Source organism: Haemorhous mexicanus, chromosome 9 (genome assembly GCF_027477595.1).
Source record: "Haemorhous mexicanus isolate bHaeMex1 chromosome 9, bHaeMex1.pri, whole genome shotgun sequence".
NCBI classification, from domain to species: Eukaryota; Metazoa; Chordata; class Aves; order Passeriformes; family Fringillidae; genus Haemorhous; species Haemorhous mexicanus.
This window is the reverse complement of record NC_082349.1, coordinates 14,394,746-14,410,453: the sequence shown is the minus strand read 5'-3', so window position 1 is coordinate 14,410,453 and position 15,708 is coordinate 14,394,746. Positions and strand designations below refer to the sequence as shown.

At 41.7% G+C, this 15,708-nt stretch overlaps 1 protein-coding gene across 4 annotated transcripts in view; it reads right to left on the bottom strand.

Moving 5' to 3' along the window:
* The window catches only part of SAMD13 (sterile alpha motif domain containing 13), a 21,566-nt gene extending 5,858 nt beyond the window's left edge, over positions 1 to 15,708 (bottom strand). The window contains exons 1-4 of one of the 4 annotated variants that reach the window (XR_009487492.1): positions 15,034 to 15,159; positions 13,588 to 13,668; positions 9,443 to 9,554; positions 4,187 to 4,608 (exon numbers count right to left, since the gene is read on the bottom strand). Coding sequence is in view for 3 of the 4 variants with exons in the window: in XM_059854123.1 (XP_059710106.1) it covers positions 4,465 to 4,608; positions 9,443 to 9,554; positions 13,588 to 13,640 (309 nt within the window). In the remaining variant the exon portion in view is untranslated. Of the gene's footprint in view, positions 1 to 3,359; positions 4,609 to 9,442; positions 9,555 to 13,587; positions 13,669 to 14,799; positions 14,885 to 15,033; positions 15,160 to 15,371 lie in introns of those variants that run through there. The other 3 variants (XM_059854123.1, XM_059854122.1, XM_059854124.1) reach the window with 3 other exon arrangements.

The following is a 15,708-nucleotide window of genomic DNA, read 5'->3' as shown; positions in this document are numbered from 1 at the left end:
GAAGATCCAAATCAACATCACTAAATCAACTCCCTAATTATAGGGGCTAAGCAAAAAGTAAGTTAATGACCTTGTTATATTATTATAAAAAAAAAACCCAGACTTTCCCAATAGGAATGAAAGTTACTTATTAAATCAGTCTGCCCATTCTTCCAATGGAGGCTGCCCCTGCCAGTGGGCTAATGACAGCCACTGTCCTCAGCATTTCCTCTGGGGAAACTGCTGTCCAAACTGAGCAACATAGAGCTGATGGAATGGGACATGGCTGAGATCTCTTGGATCACATCTCCAAGCACCAAGTCCTCTCATTTGGTGAAGAAGCCAGTCCATTACCTGTGTAAATTGCCCAAGGTGAAGGAGAGAGTAAAGCAGACCCTCCTCTGCAGTGCTCCACTCACCCTGCTGCTTATGAGCCAGTGATTGTTACACCCTCCAACATGCACATTTACAGTCATTTCATTTCTCACACAACTTTTGGGCCAAAAGCCATTCCCAGAAGAGAAGGAACTCCTGTTCTGACTTGGAAGTAAAAAACCAGAATGAAGACAAAGTAAGGTAATATTTTTCTGGTCCTACTCAGACTCAGCCTTTAAATGTTGTGCAATATTGCCATTAAAAAAATGAGAAATCAATTTGCAGCTTCTGTCAGACTCATAGAAAGTAAGACCCTCTGATTTTAAAACAACTGTCACTGTAACTTAAGTGTGACACTGGAAAGAGGATTGTTGAAGACAAAAGATCAATTAAATGCTGTTTTTTAAAAAGAGGAAGAGTGAAAGGATTTGGTAGAATTTGAACATGCTGGAAAAAGCAGGGAAAAGAAGGAAGAGTTCATTTAGCAATTCATGCCTGACATTGACAGCCTAATGAGACATTTTGCCAGGGTCATTTCTAACCAGGAGTGATGCATGGGGGCTTACTCCCTTTGTTACAGCTGTTGAATCTTGTCTTATAATTATATGGGCAAAGAATCTACTACAACCTGATCAAGTGCAGCATATTAGAACAAACTGGGACCAATAACATGTAGGGATGGGAGAGAGCAGCAAGCAGTCAGAACAATTTTTTCTGGGTTGAGAAAGTGATCCTGGTGGACAGGTACTGCCACAGATCCCATACTTTGCTGACAGGTGCCTTACACATGCTTTATGTGTGGTACTTGGCTCTGTTTGGATGCAAATAGAACATGCTATGTTGTGTATTCACAGCTTGAGAGGAGAGTGACCAGTGCAGATGAACAATTCCTATATATTTCACACCCATCATACCATAACAGACATATTGTAATGCTTTGAAATCATTTTAAAAGCATATAAAAGATTCTGAGAGATATGCACTTCTGATATTAGGAGAGAGGAAGGACAGGGAAGACCTTGGCTGCAGCATGACTGTTCTTGTGCTGACCAACAGCAGGGCAGGGGAGCTCAGTGCTGCTTTATTCCTCAAAGCTGCCTCCAGGAGAAGGGCACTCTCTAAATTGTGATTCAGTGTGAAAGCCAAGACCTTCATCACACTCACCCCCTGGATCAGCTGAGCAGTCAGATGCTGGCAGCTTAACCATCACCCTGGGCACAGGCAGGGCTTTTAAGGAAGAGGGACGCTCCCAGCTGCAGGCACATATAAGGGCATGATTTAAATTGGATTCCAGCATAGCTCTGCAACTCAGAGCTGCAGTACTGACATGGTATCCAGTAACGCCTATCAGTTGCTTCCTCATCTCCACAGCAGCTGTGTTTTCTGCAAGAGGAATGGTAGCTAAAAATAATCCGGCTTTGACTTCCTCTTTTAAACCCTTCAGTCTCTTAGAAAGACTTTTTTGTTCTCCCAGAAACAGCAAAGAGAATATAAGAGACAAAACCAGAACAGTCAACTGCACAAAGAGAAGAGCAGCATTAGAAAGCTCAGAGAACAGTATGAAACTACAATAAAAATCAGAGACAGTAAAAAAATTGTCACAGTTTTGACCAATATCTTCCAAATTCTCTTTTGCACTTGCAACGAGATTTCTTGTATGCCTTTACTTGTATGACTCAGTGGTGCTGAGCAAAGGGGAAATAAAATCTGGATGTTTCTGAATGCAATTCATTTGCTCATTAAACATATTAAAAGCAAGATCTTTGTCAGTAGTCATCAAATGCACTCTCATGTCTGCACAGTGGAGATTTTTATTCCCTCTTGGAATAAGTACGTTTTACTTCAAATTCTGTCTTCCGTAAGACCACAAAATGTAAATCCCACACCAAACATGCAAATGGAGGAAAAAAGAATATTCAATTAATCCTTCAGTAACACAGCACTATGTATTCTCATCTAAAATAATTCTACACATATTGTGCTGGTGAGCATGCCCACACTGCTTTCATGATCCTCTTCATAGACATATCTAATTCTATATTAAAATATTTAGGAGTTTCATGTATTTATAATTTTTAAATTGCAGTCCAAAATTAGCCAGATACAGACTATAGCTCAAAATTCCCCAAGGCAGGGTTGATGATCTCTAGTTGAATCTAGTCTTCCAGCAGAGCCCTACTCCCAGCAGGTATCTCTGGACACGACCGAACTATAAATAAGATCACAAACAGAATTCAGACCATGACTTACAAACCTGCTGCAAACAGACCAATAACTGAAGTGAGCTCAGTACAAGGGACAGACTAAGAAATTACGAATACATCTCTGTCCTATTGTCTCAAATTCCAAATAAATACACTGTACCATGTAAAGTTAGGAAGAATCCAAGAAAGCATGCTGCTGTATATATTTATGTCATATAGCATATACCATGAGCTTCACCTATGGCACAGCTATTAGCACGGCTTTGCACCTTCTCTCCCCTTTCTCCCTTTAACCACAAGCATGAACAGCCACTTCACACTTGACCAAGTCAAAGTGAAGACAGGGCCACTACCTAGGCAGGAGATTGCAGGAGTTTCTCTTTCCTCTCCCTGAATCCTGTCCCCACTTTCACCACACTCTCATTCTTATTTCCTCCTTCCTTGTTCCTCTGCTCAGCATCACTTATGCAACCCCACGTTCCCCATTTCAGGGGTCATGGCAAAGCTCTCTGGGCCAGAGTTGATGGTGAGCCCAGACAGGGTTCAGCATCATCCTTGGGCTGTCTCCCAGACATTCTGGGGTAAATGGACCCACCCTGTGTACCAGGGCCAGCACAGCAGCTCTGCAGCACTGACAGCTCCAGACACGGGTAAGAGAAACACAGATGTTACTGGTGAACTGTGGCCATGGCTTCTCCTTCAGCAGTATGTAACACCAGAGAAGAAAGAACAAAAATAATTAAATCTTTAAATATTATGGTAGGTAAAGTTATAAGTAATCACAAGAACATAGAATATTAATTAGATTTTGATACCTTTTTAATAGGAAAATGGAGGAAAGGAGCTCCAGTATACCACAACAGAGAAAGTAAAAGATCTGTAAAGTAAACTGAACCCAAACATAAGCAATGTTTTATTGGGATATAGCAAGCAACCTATCAAATAGGGAACCAGTACAAACAGATTGAACATGACTCTCTTTTAACAGAGATGTATGGTGACAAGACAGCTTCTATCAGTTCTTAAAACAAGTATTCAAAGTGTTAAGTAAAGCATTAAAAAAAATCAATCATTACAACACCAAAGACAGACAATATTAAAAATGTGCAGAATTTTACTTTTTACAAATTTCTGCATAATGTTAGAAAACAATCATAAATTAAAAAAGGAATAAAATGAAGCTTTTTTGTTTGCAAAGCAACACAAACCCTTAAAAACCAACTATATTTTACATAGGACTACTATTAAAAACAGGTGAAAAGCTGAAAATTTAAAGGACAGCAAAAAATACACAACTCAGTTTCACCTGTCAGCAACACCTTCTGCTATCGAAGGAGTTATGTTAGTTCTATGTACAGCTTTAAACATTGCAGCATACCATGAGTAAACCTTAATAAGGTCAAAATAGGACCCTCTGCAAAAAAGGGTGACTTGGCAAGTGTCAGTCCCATCCTGAAATTATAAATAGTAATAATTTTAGTAGGTCTTTAGTGTAAACCAAAACCTACTTTAATTGGTTCCTCTCTCTAAAGATGCACGTAAACTTTGGGGTTGTTTTTGTTCAATTTTTTGGTATCTTAATTAATGAAATCAAGAACATGTCTGGCTCAAAAATGAGAATGACATACCTCCCTTTTGTTCTGGATACAGTGATGTAGCTATCTCAACATGCTCATTGACACTTCCTAAAAGAGAAAATCATTATGTACTATGTAAAAAATACACATCACCTCTCTCAGTTCAGACTCAGCATATAGTATATTGGCAGCTCTATCCAATAGGATATATATTCTAATTTGGTTTTAACTCTTAACAGATATATTCTCTCTTTACAAAGTTCCATCACATGAAACCAAATTGCTTATTTTTCCTTTGAGGCACAGCATGACCCCAATAAGACAATTAGCTATAAAGAGTTGTTCTTTAGATGTTGTGTCTGTAGAGGTTTTACGTGATATTCATAGATTTTCAGCGCAGGCCCCAGTTTTAATGAAAGTCCAGTCAGAACATCATTTCTTGTCATCAACAGTAATGATTTGCCATCAATTTCCTATAAGAAGAATTAAAGAGTTGATAAAGACAAATATACAAATCTAATAGAGGAGAACAGTCATGCAACAAATGGAATACTACTATAGAGGATCAGTGAGGAAAATAGTAGCCTTGATTTTCCTGAAACCATGTTCACAGCTGCTAAATTCTGCTTGCTGTCTGCTTTTCAAGTGCTCACCTGTGCTGACTAAGGCATAAATACTATTTAGTCAAGCACAAAATCCAAATGAGCCTAATTTCAAAATGTCCTCCTTGTAAACCTTTTTCTAATTAATAGGTACAAGTGAAGAATGCCTAATTATCAGCCATTTAGGGAAGGATACTCCTAAGAATGCAGCTTATGAAGAGCATTTCAGAAGAATTACTATTGACAGCAATATGCAAGTTTAAACTAGTGAATATCTGCTAATAACTTCAGGTGCCTTCTTTAAAAGGCCAACCTTCCCATGCATCCTGTGGGGGGAAAAAAAGGAAAAGACTCTTGCAATCAGAAATTTTGGGAGGGCCTAACTAGAGCTTGACACACTGAGAGAACTTCCCTTCCTCTACTTTCAAGGGAAAACGAGAAAAGCAGCAACTTGCCAGCTTAGGTCTCAACAACCCCAACACTTTCCTGCTAAAAATACCTCTTGTAAATCACAGATATGGTGGGATTTTTTTTTTTTTCCTCTCAGACCTTGACCTTCTGACCTGTTTAGGTTAGAAACCCTGTAGGCTTTGGATTATTTTTCCATCTCAAAATCTTGACATATGCTTAAAAACTTCCTCTAAATAATTTTTAAAGTCAAAATGGAAGAGAAAGAATCCACATCTCTCCACTCCCTTCTGTTATCTTGGAAATATCAGAGATCCCATCCTTGGTTACAATGCAACATGAAAAGAAGACTTCTATTAGAGCTCAGCAGGATTTTGTCAAGACTGATCTCTCTTAAAATTTTATGAAGTTTATAAATACAAAATACATGGAAAAACCACAACATAGTCAAAGATCAGCTGAAAGTGGCATTTTTAAAAAATATTCCCAAGATGTATACAACTACTAACCCCTCAGGGGAGCACAAAGTAACAGTAATTCTAAAAGAAAAAAAAGTTTCCAATAACTTTTTACCCAATTATAGCAGGTGCCTCTTTCCAATTACTGTTGAGAATGTAAATGGTTAAAACCAGTTTCTATCCTCTCTTTTCCATTCGTCACAATTCTTTCTGTGGGAATTTTGACACCAGTGAGTGTTTTGCTCATTGCTATGACCGATCTGAAGTTGCCTTTTCTGCTGCTGTTCAACGATGCTATGGAGGAAGAACAGCCTCCAGCTTGGTAGGATCCAAATGGAGTAAATCCAGTACCTGGAATAGGAGAAACTCCAAGAATAGGAAAAAAGCATCTATTCCTTTCCCTTCTTCTTCCACAGGGTTCCCTGTGTTTTCTAGAAATGCTGGTAACTACTAAGACTTCCACTGAATAGAAAACTGATTCTTTAAACACATCTGTGTAGGAATGAGTGATTACATATTCAGAGTTCAAGTGTTTTATATCTTTGTGTGAATTGTAAGCTTTACCTCTTTCACTTCCTTTAAGTTTTCCACATTTACCTGATTCTGCAGAATTGTCATACCCTTTTTTTGCACCAGGTAAGATTTTGTATGCTCTGGCGACTTCTCTGACCTCTTCTCTGCTACTTCTCTATTTTCTGGATTTTTTTCAGGGTGGAATTTCAATGCTAGCTCTCAATATGTCTTTTAATGTTAACTGCAGAGAGAGTTCTCTGCACAACTCAAGCTAACAGTAATTCCCCACTGTGCCAGGATGACCTCAACACCAATATCACACTGTCTGCAGCAAATAACCAGGGGACTGGTTAAGCTTCAAGTCCTCCCACCATCCCCTCTGCTCTAAGTGACTGAGAAGTGCAAAGTTTCACAGTAAGCACACTCATGTGCTCCTCCCTGCTGTGGCTCTGCCAGAAGGCAGCAGTGGACACCAGCTGATGTCAAACTCTAGTTTCCCTTCTGGTAAGGCATTGCAGTGAGGCCAGCAAACCTGCACTGGGTCACCTGGGCATATCTGGCTATCACAACACAACGGTCAAGAAAGCCACATGGGCCATAACAAAGGTCAGAGCACAAGCACATCTTGAGACCTTGTAAACAGCTTCGGTCTTGGAGTGAGCCACAGCTTCCTGTGCTTCCAGGGCTCCTACAGAAAGTTCAGCCACAAATTGGCAGGCTGTATTTCTCTGAAAGTGTCCACACCCTCGTCCTGCAACTGCTACTCCTCCCTCTTCAGGTATCCTGTGTCCTCAACTTCTTGGCTTGTCTGATTTGCTTAGTGATGTTATGGATTTCTGTTATTGGGCAACATCCTTCCTCTCAATCTTTTCATCAGTGAGCTCTTTTGATTTGCTGACATCAGTGAAACTCCAAGAAGGAATAACAGATAATCATCATACAAGCATTACTTCTTACCAGCACTTACAATAGAGTTTTAATGAAACATTCTGCAGCCCTTAAAATGCCTTCTAATTATCCTTAAAATATTGTACAAAAAACTCAGGTCTTAAAGATATTTTGAGCCACTAGTTTTAGGTGAGTCCAGATGTATTTGGATTCATCAAAGGAAAGTGTGGACCCAGCTATTGCTGTGTAAAAGCTCAGTGTAATAGTAGATGTCATGATTACATTCTGGGCTAAGGATATTTTGTAAGGAAACCATTGTGCTACCCCTACTGAAGCAGTTCAGTGGAAAACAATTTCCCCAGTGTTGTAGGTGAAACTGAATACTTTCCTTTACTTCTTACAATCTCATTCCTCTTCCAGTACATATTCAGGGCAGTAGATCAAATGAAACTAGGTTTCTGGGGCCCGGGCAACTGCAAATGACAGAGGAAAATAGAGATGGCCAGAATTGCAGCTGCATGCCTGGTGCTCTACAGACAGAGGATGGCTAAGGGTTCAAAATGAACCTGTCTGCACTGCCATACCTGGGAGATCCTGACAAAAAATACTGTAAGAATAAGTTAAAGTTAGTGGTAGCAAATAGTGTAGAAGAAACTTAACAGCACCACTGATAAGAATTTAGGGACAGGATTGTTTATGGGGCTGTTCTTGATGCAGACAGGGAATAGGCTGGCAAGCCTGGCACATAGAACCAGGCACTTGCTGCTCCTCATGCTGCTCATGGAAAGGAGGAAGAAGGAAGTGGCAATGACTTCTGCTGTGATTATCCATCCCCTCAGCTCCTGGCCACATCCTGGTGGCAGCTCTCAGTCTCTCTCTCCAAGGTTTTAGCATAAGGTGAAGTTGGCAGTGGCATCACAGCCACATTTCTGCACATGGCTGTCCCAGCAGAGTCCTCAGCTATCCTACTGAAACCACTTATCCTCATTGCAAAATACTAATAAAGCCTATAAGGCTGCTGTTGCAAACTGATTTGCCCAAACTCAGAAATTAGCCTCACCTTCCTGCTGCAAAATCAGTAGTAATTACTTCCAATATTATTGACAAGCCAGCTGTGAGGCAAAGAGGTCAAGATATCTGATGGAAGTCAGAGGTATCTGTCAGTATAAGGAAAAGACTCCCAGAGACCACAATTACTTTTCCTATGTAGTTTTTTAAAGTCACATTTCTAGGGCTTTTGTGACATGGATGCTGGTATTAAGGAATGGACACACTCAAACATTTTCCTTTTTAGCCTGTTCACTCATCTTCAAATTCTGAAAAATTAGCAGCAGCTGCAGAAAGAACCTTCTCTGCAACCTGCCAGAGAATCACCCAACACCAGGCTTTTCACCCACAAGAACAAAGAACTAAATTTAGATACTTTGTTATATGCATCAGTTGCAATCAGATCACATTTCACAGACGTGGTGCTGAAGGTCAGCAATATTAACCTGACCAACCACGATGTTTTTCATGTGCAATGTACAGTCTCCCTGCAAAGCTGCCAAAAACTTGCACCAGCTCAGTACCTTGGAAGGTCGAACCATCTATTTTGATAACTAATTACAAGTGTGGGTGACTAATTTCCTGGTAGTCACACACAAGCCTACAGACTTATCTGGGGAGGTGCTGAACTGCCAATCTGATGTAAGTTACTTCTCTATGGAACAGATGGGCTGTAGGCCAAGTAAGAAGACTTCCCAATTCTGCCCCACTAACACCTGCTGGCAGGTGAGTTACAATGGGCCACCTAACTGTTCAGCTCTTTGCTGATCTAATCTACCAAAAGAAGCCTTCCATTAGTATCAGCAGTTACAAGGCCCAGAAACAAAGACCTGACCTTTTCTCAGACTAAGTCCTACAAACACACTGCTCCTCTACCAACTTAGTGCCAACTTGTCCTTTCCACATTCACTTGTACTGCCAAGTTCAATGCAACACAGCAGCCCCCTTTTTCACCCTATGCATTCACACTCACACCGTTGCTTAGAAGCCCCAGGTTTTATAAATACTCATGAGTGTAATTACACAATACACTAAGAAAGAAGGGAATTCATATTTTAAACACCATTCACATTTTAAATAACAAGGCAGTGAAACTGAGTGGGTTGTATAGGGAGATTGAGTTCAAGTCAGAAAATTTATTTAGATTTCTCACCTTTCTGAATCCTATCTTAAACAAACTCCAACTCATTATCCACAGCTTGCAGAACAAGAGAGATTATTACATTACTCAGAGATCACAGTCCCATGCATTGTCACCCAATAACAGACTCAAATCCCACCATTAATGTGGGATTTTCTCTCCCATTTTACAGTATATAACCAGGCTCACAGCAAAAATTTGCAATGTGAGAAACTGGTGGCAGTCAAATGGTGTTTGCTAACAGATTTACCTGTTCCTGAAAAGCATTGGCTTGTTCTTCAAATCCAGCTGTTCTGAAATAATTCACAACATCAGTAACAGCCCAGTCAGCAGGATCCAGAGGTCTCCCATTCTCTAGCGAACTGCAAAGTGCAAATGCAGACAAGTAATCACTAAAGGTGTGCATAACATCTGCTGCTGCTTTGTGCACGTCTCATGTACACCCTCCTCCTTCCTTGTTTCTGCAGAAAGTGTTCTTTGATACATCTCCCCCACTCCAATACAGAACAGTGTCTCCTGTTCTTTTACATTCCAAAGACCTGATGCTGGGGAAAACTGAAAACCCTCTCCTTTCAGAAAAGAAGAAAGTATATGAATCTTCACATTAGTCAAAGGTAATCAGTTAGGATCTTTATACAAGTGTGCTGTCTTCGCTGTTGGAGAATGAGAACTGCCATAACTGGGGTACCAAACTCCTGCCTTTCAAATCTGCAGTTTGCTTTCAGCTACCAAGTACTTAAAGAATTATAAGTGGATTATTCTTTATACAGATGAGACTCTCCTTGTAGCATGGGTAGAAATTACTGGTAGGCATCTTTACCTTGCAAAACAACAACAAATCAATTACAAACAAACAGAACTTCCCAACCAAAACAAAAAAAGAGGCACCAAATGATTGCACAAATTATCAATATAGAAAATTTCCCAAAACTGTTGTCAGACTCATCTTTTGACAAATCTGTGGACTTTTTAAATAGCTGTGCATCTGAGAAAACATCTGTTAAACACAATTAGAATTAATTCCTTCTGTGATTAACCTCAGGCAATTGTTTTCCACAGTAGCAAAAACAACAAAACATTCATATTACTATCCTTATCCTGCATTTCTTTTCCTCAAACTATAATCAACCTATCACAAAGATAACCTTGGTGTATCTGAACATTTTCGATTAAAAAAGACACACAGTGAGCTTGACTGCATTTTCTACTGCAATTTATGAGGCTGATGAGCAAGATATCAAAGAGAGAGCTTCTTTAACATGTTTCCCCAACCAGAAGTCCTGAAGTTCATGCCAAATATTTTCCATCGTTACACTTGCTTAACCGTAATGCTAATGAAGCAATATTGAAAATGCACAGATTAGGGCAGGTGTCAGAATCCTGTCCATTTTCTGGTCTGAAGCTTAGAGGCAGGACTTTGGTTTCAACAGCACCAGCTGGAAAAGAAACGCAGATTATACTCTCCTGACAATATTTTTGTTCTGTCCTTCAATTTTTTCTTTTCCAACTGTCAGCATCTCTGCCTTGCTTAGACTTGTATGTTTTTCAGCAAAATAACTGGGTGAATCAAGGGCAGACCATTTTTCAAAGCAGCCAAATGCAATCTATGCATAGAGTGCCTCCCATCGCCATTTCTACAACATTCTTATTACTACAACTATCTGAGTCCTGGGAAGGAGGACTCATGAAAACAATGATTTTTGCATGTTCCCAAATTCTTGAAACATGTCTGTCAATATGGCAACAAAATCTGGCTACAGGGATCATCTGCAGCCTGTGTTACACCAGGCCTTCTAAAAGCAGTTTCTTTCATTTATCACAGATCTCTGAGCCATGAGAAACAGTTTCTTTTGTTAATCACATGATGACTTACTTCATGAATTGCTTCACTGATTGTGATTACACAGAAAGCAACACTCAGCAAAATTGAAAATGAGACTATCTGGCCTTATCAGAGCTGCACTTTTTCCCTATGGTTTTCTTTGTGTGTTTTTTTTTTTTTTTTTAATCAAAGAATGCCTTTCAAATAAGATTTTTTTGGTGTTGTGCACATTCTGAGGTTTAGGAAGTAAAATGGGAAAACTGCCACACAAAATCTGCACATATTTATAAAAGCAGCATTTGAGGAATTATATTTAAATCTTTGCATTTTCCTTAAGACACAGACTGTCACTTTCAATTACTCATTTTTTACTAAAAATAAATAAACAAAATGCCAACCGCTCAGTTAAAAAAACAAAGAAACTCAATTTAACCCTTCTTAAACAGCAAATAAAAGGTTCAGTCTGTAAAAATCACCTAACTGTAATTTGCTTACATCTCCAAACACTTTAATTTCAAATTAAATATGGCCCCAAACCCTTCTTCCACAATTTTTTATCTCAGCCCAGGTGCTTTAGATTTTCTTGTTGCTCCTCTTTTATCACTAGGGAACTACAGCTTGGTCCAAGTCCAGCCCCTTCCAGGGCTCAACTGCAATGACTTCAGGGGCTCTACCTCAGTCATTAATTAATCACAGGAATTAATTGCAAGTTCCTGCCTCAAGGAATAGCATCATGCAGGACCTCAAGTGGAGCCAATTTCCACAGCTACAGCTGCAGAAGACTGGAAGGCATGTGGCAGACTGATGGAGGCTGGCTGGATTTTAAGCCATCTACCCACATAGATGCTCATTCTGCTTGTAGACTTTGTTAGTCTCCTCCTCACACTGCTGCTGCCATGGCTCTATTCTTTAGTCAAGACAAGGAAATATATAACATCCATGGCTTAGACATACACTGGCTTATGCCTCACATCCTGGATGCTTTAAAATCTTACAAGGACTGGCATTTTAGGCTTTGAAACTATACACTACATGCACTAACCATGAATTAAAATTAGACTCGTCTGTTTTTCACTACTGTCCCTGTGCCTTTATTGCCATCGTGTGGCAGAAGCAGCAAGGTCTGAAAGGATATAGCTGAGAACAAACAGATTTTATACAGCCTATTTATAAGCACTTCAAGAAAGTGTCAAATACTTCCTTTGTAGATATGCCCACACACATACAATGTACATTAATCTAGAAACCATAGCCCCACAGTTTAAATACAATTTCCATCCACTCTAAAAGGCCACCTTAGCAATCAGTGGTTGAGTCTTTATCACCCAAGCCTTGGGGAAAATGATTAAACGTAAACTGTCCCTGCTTTGACTGTCCCCTTTCTCCTCCCACCCCAGAGTGCTCATTGTAGAAACCAGCCTGTCAAAGGGAAGGTGGTTTCTAAGGGACACACAGTAATTATTCATAGTGACTGAACAGGAAAATGCTCTTTATGTTGGTGTGGTGTAGCCAGCGTCTCAAGGAAGAGGAGGAGGATGATGCTGTTTTTAATGGCTGCCATCAGATCTTTTGATGCTTTTCATAATCAGGTGTTTTATCAGCAGCCTGAAGTGACCATTATTATTTACCTTACTCTAGTGCCTGGTAGCCTACGCATTGTCACGTTTTCTTGGACAGCTTATGTAAGAGAGATCTGAAAGAGAATAATGAGGTGCAGCTGCACAAAGTGTTGCAGCTTGACATAACAGACTAAGAGCTTACTCTACTGTCTTTCCTTATGGTCTTTTTTCCCTTTAATATATATACATATGTGTACATCTCTCACCATGGCTTCTGTAATACTAAAGCAGCAAGGCCAGATTTTTCCACATAGAATTTCACTTCTCAGACCATAATGTCATCCAGAATTGCTAGTCCTAATTAAAGAATTTCTGACCTTAAATAAATGCTTACAAAAAACTTCTATGCCTTAGCCTGTAGTCTACCACACAAAAGAAAGCTGTAGAGCAGTACACACCATGTCTCTGCCTTATTCCCACTCTAGGTCTGAAATAAAACCCCAGCAACCTCAGGCTTCCCCAATAAACAGTTTAAAGTATCTGTTTCAGAAGGGAACGGACACCTAAGTGATATCCTGCTACTACTCAGCCCCAGAGAGGTGGGCTGTCAGCAGAGAAGGGCACACAGAGGTAACTTCCACACAGGACACTTCTCTCATTAGGCACTGGTTCTGCAAAAGCCACTAACAGACAGGTGAACAGAGGCACAGTATTGGCTACAGTGCTACCACTTGCTTTAGTGTCTGGTTGAGAGGAAAAGAAAAAACGTACTCCTAACTCAAGTTACCATCTTCTGCATCTCTTCATTGCTATACAGTCCTACCACATATCACTTTTAATCAGCTCAGTGCCCTGGACTCTTCTATTTCAAAGCTGAAATACAATAGAAGAAATTAAGAACAGGGAGGATTTGAAATGCGCAAAGATGGAGATGGCCACTATTGCCAACCACATTAGTTCAAAGGAAAAGTACACTCAAAATCCATGTGCTGTTTATGTAAAAGGAACACTTACTTTTTGACATCCAGAGAGCCATTTTCCTTGTTTTCCATGTCAACAGTTAGCATGGGGATGATAGAAGTTTTACTTCAGCAACTGATTGATAGGGAGGAAAAAAAAAGCTGTGTTTAATAACTGGTAGCATGCCCAGTGCAGCATAACATAACAGAAACAAGCATTCTACAGGGACACATGCATGTTTCCACTTGAGAGCAACAGTGCAGTCAAAGACTGATTTCCCTGGAAGCCTGACAAAGCTGATAGTAGCTAACGAACTAGAAGAGAAACTTGATGTGTGCTTCAAACACAAGAAATAATTCTTGCCTGAAAAACAAGGAAAGTAATACTACATTTAATCTTTTTCACAAGTGTTAAAATATTGATCAAACTGTATGTATTCATATACATGGAGATTGACGTGCAATATATAGCTGTGTATCAAGAGAGCTTGATAGGTCTTCGGTCATCTTGTGATACAGAAGATCTTTAGAAAGGTTTGGAAATCCATAGCCTTGTTTTACAAATGTGGACTTGGATACAGATGAGCATGTCACTTATGCCCATTGTGCAAGTAAAGCTGGTAAGCAGAGTTACTAATTGAGCCCCAAACTCCTGAGGCCTAAATCAGTATGTTATCCGTAAGAGCTCCCTTCCCGCACTAGAGCAGCTTCTTGTATAGGTATGCTACACTGAACTCCAAAAAGGGAAGGAGCACATGAAGGACACAGGAGAAAATCCAGTTTGTTTCCTTCCTTGCAGCATGCTGGAGTACTTGCACCACACAGGTTTTTCCATCACTCCACGGAACATGCAGAAATAACCCAAGCCTTTCCTTTCTGTTCTCAAGTAAGCCATTTCTATTTCAGAGAACACCAGAGAACGGACCAAGGACTCAGGATGTTCTTGCTGTAGCATTAATGGATGCCAGTGAAATGTCTCAAAGCTCTGGGATACAGAACAGGGAAATCATGCTCTTCAGCTCAAACTTCGCAAAAATAGAGAAAAGCAATTAATATTGCTGTGGGAAACAAAAAGGAAAAAAAGAAAAAAAAAGGAAGAAGACCCTTTATTATACATGTAGAAGCGTGTAAAGCACCAAGAACACAGTAGCAAACTAATCGAAAAGATGCTTCTTCCTGCACCGCTGACCAAACAACTCCACGAATTCCCTGAAATCACTTCTCGGTTCACCTGAGGTGACTGCAAACAACACCCGCACCAGCCTACCTGCGGAACGCCCCGCGCCGCGGCCGCGCACGGCCCGGAGCCCCCGGGCTCGGGGCGGGCACCTCGCGCGGAGCCCACGGGCCCGGGCGGCGGGGGCTCCCGGGGCTCCGCTTCCCGCGGCTGCGCCGGGGCTGTCACACGTTCAGCATCTCTCGGGCACCCGCGAGCCCGCTCGCACTGCACCACATTGTCAGTTCTGGCTGGGGGCGAGGGAAGCAAGGCAGAAAAACCTACCTACGAGCAACTAAACCAGCGCATGGCTACCGGCTGCTGCGGAGCGGCGGAGCCCGCGGCCCCCGCCCCCCGGCGGCAGCGGGCGCTCCGCGGCGGCTCCGAGTGACACCGGGAGCGGCCCCGCCCGGCCCCGTGACGCGCCCGCCACACACGGACCGCCCGCGTCATGGCCGCCGCGTTAAAGGCGCCGCGCCGCGGGACCCCCGGCGCACCCAGCCCCGCCCGGCGCGGGAGGGCACCCGGGGCCCGTCGGGCTGGGGACGGCAGCGGGGCGGGGCTCGGAGCGGCGGCTCCGCCGAGCGGCTTACCCCGGCAGCGCTTACCTCGGCAGCGCTTACCTGCTGGGGAGCCGCGGGCAGCGCCGGGGCCGGGGGGGCCGGTGTGGGCGGGCGCGGACCTGCCGGCGGCACACGGCCGGAGAGCAGCGCTCGGAGCTCGGTTCTTGACTTGAGGTTCTTGGGGCCTCCTTGTGGACATTTCTGCTCCTCCTAACAAGCGGGGTGTTACAGGTAAAAGAAAGGAAACAAATCCCTAGTTGTTGAGGGATGCAGTACCAAGCCGAGGAAATTTTATACAAGGTACGAAGTAGGAGTCGCCAGATGTTGGCAGATTGATAAAGTTACAAAAATTCATTCTCAGAATGAGTTTGTCAACATGTTTGTGAGTAGCAGACAC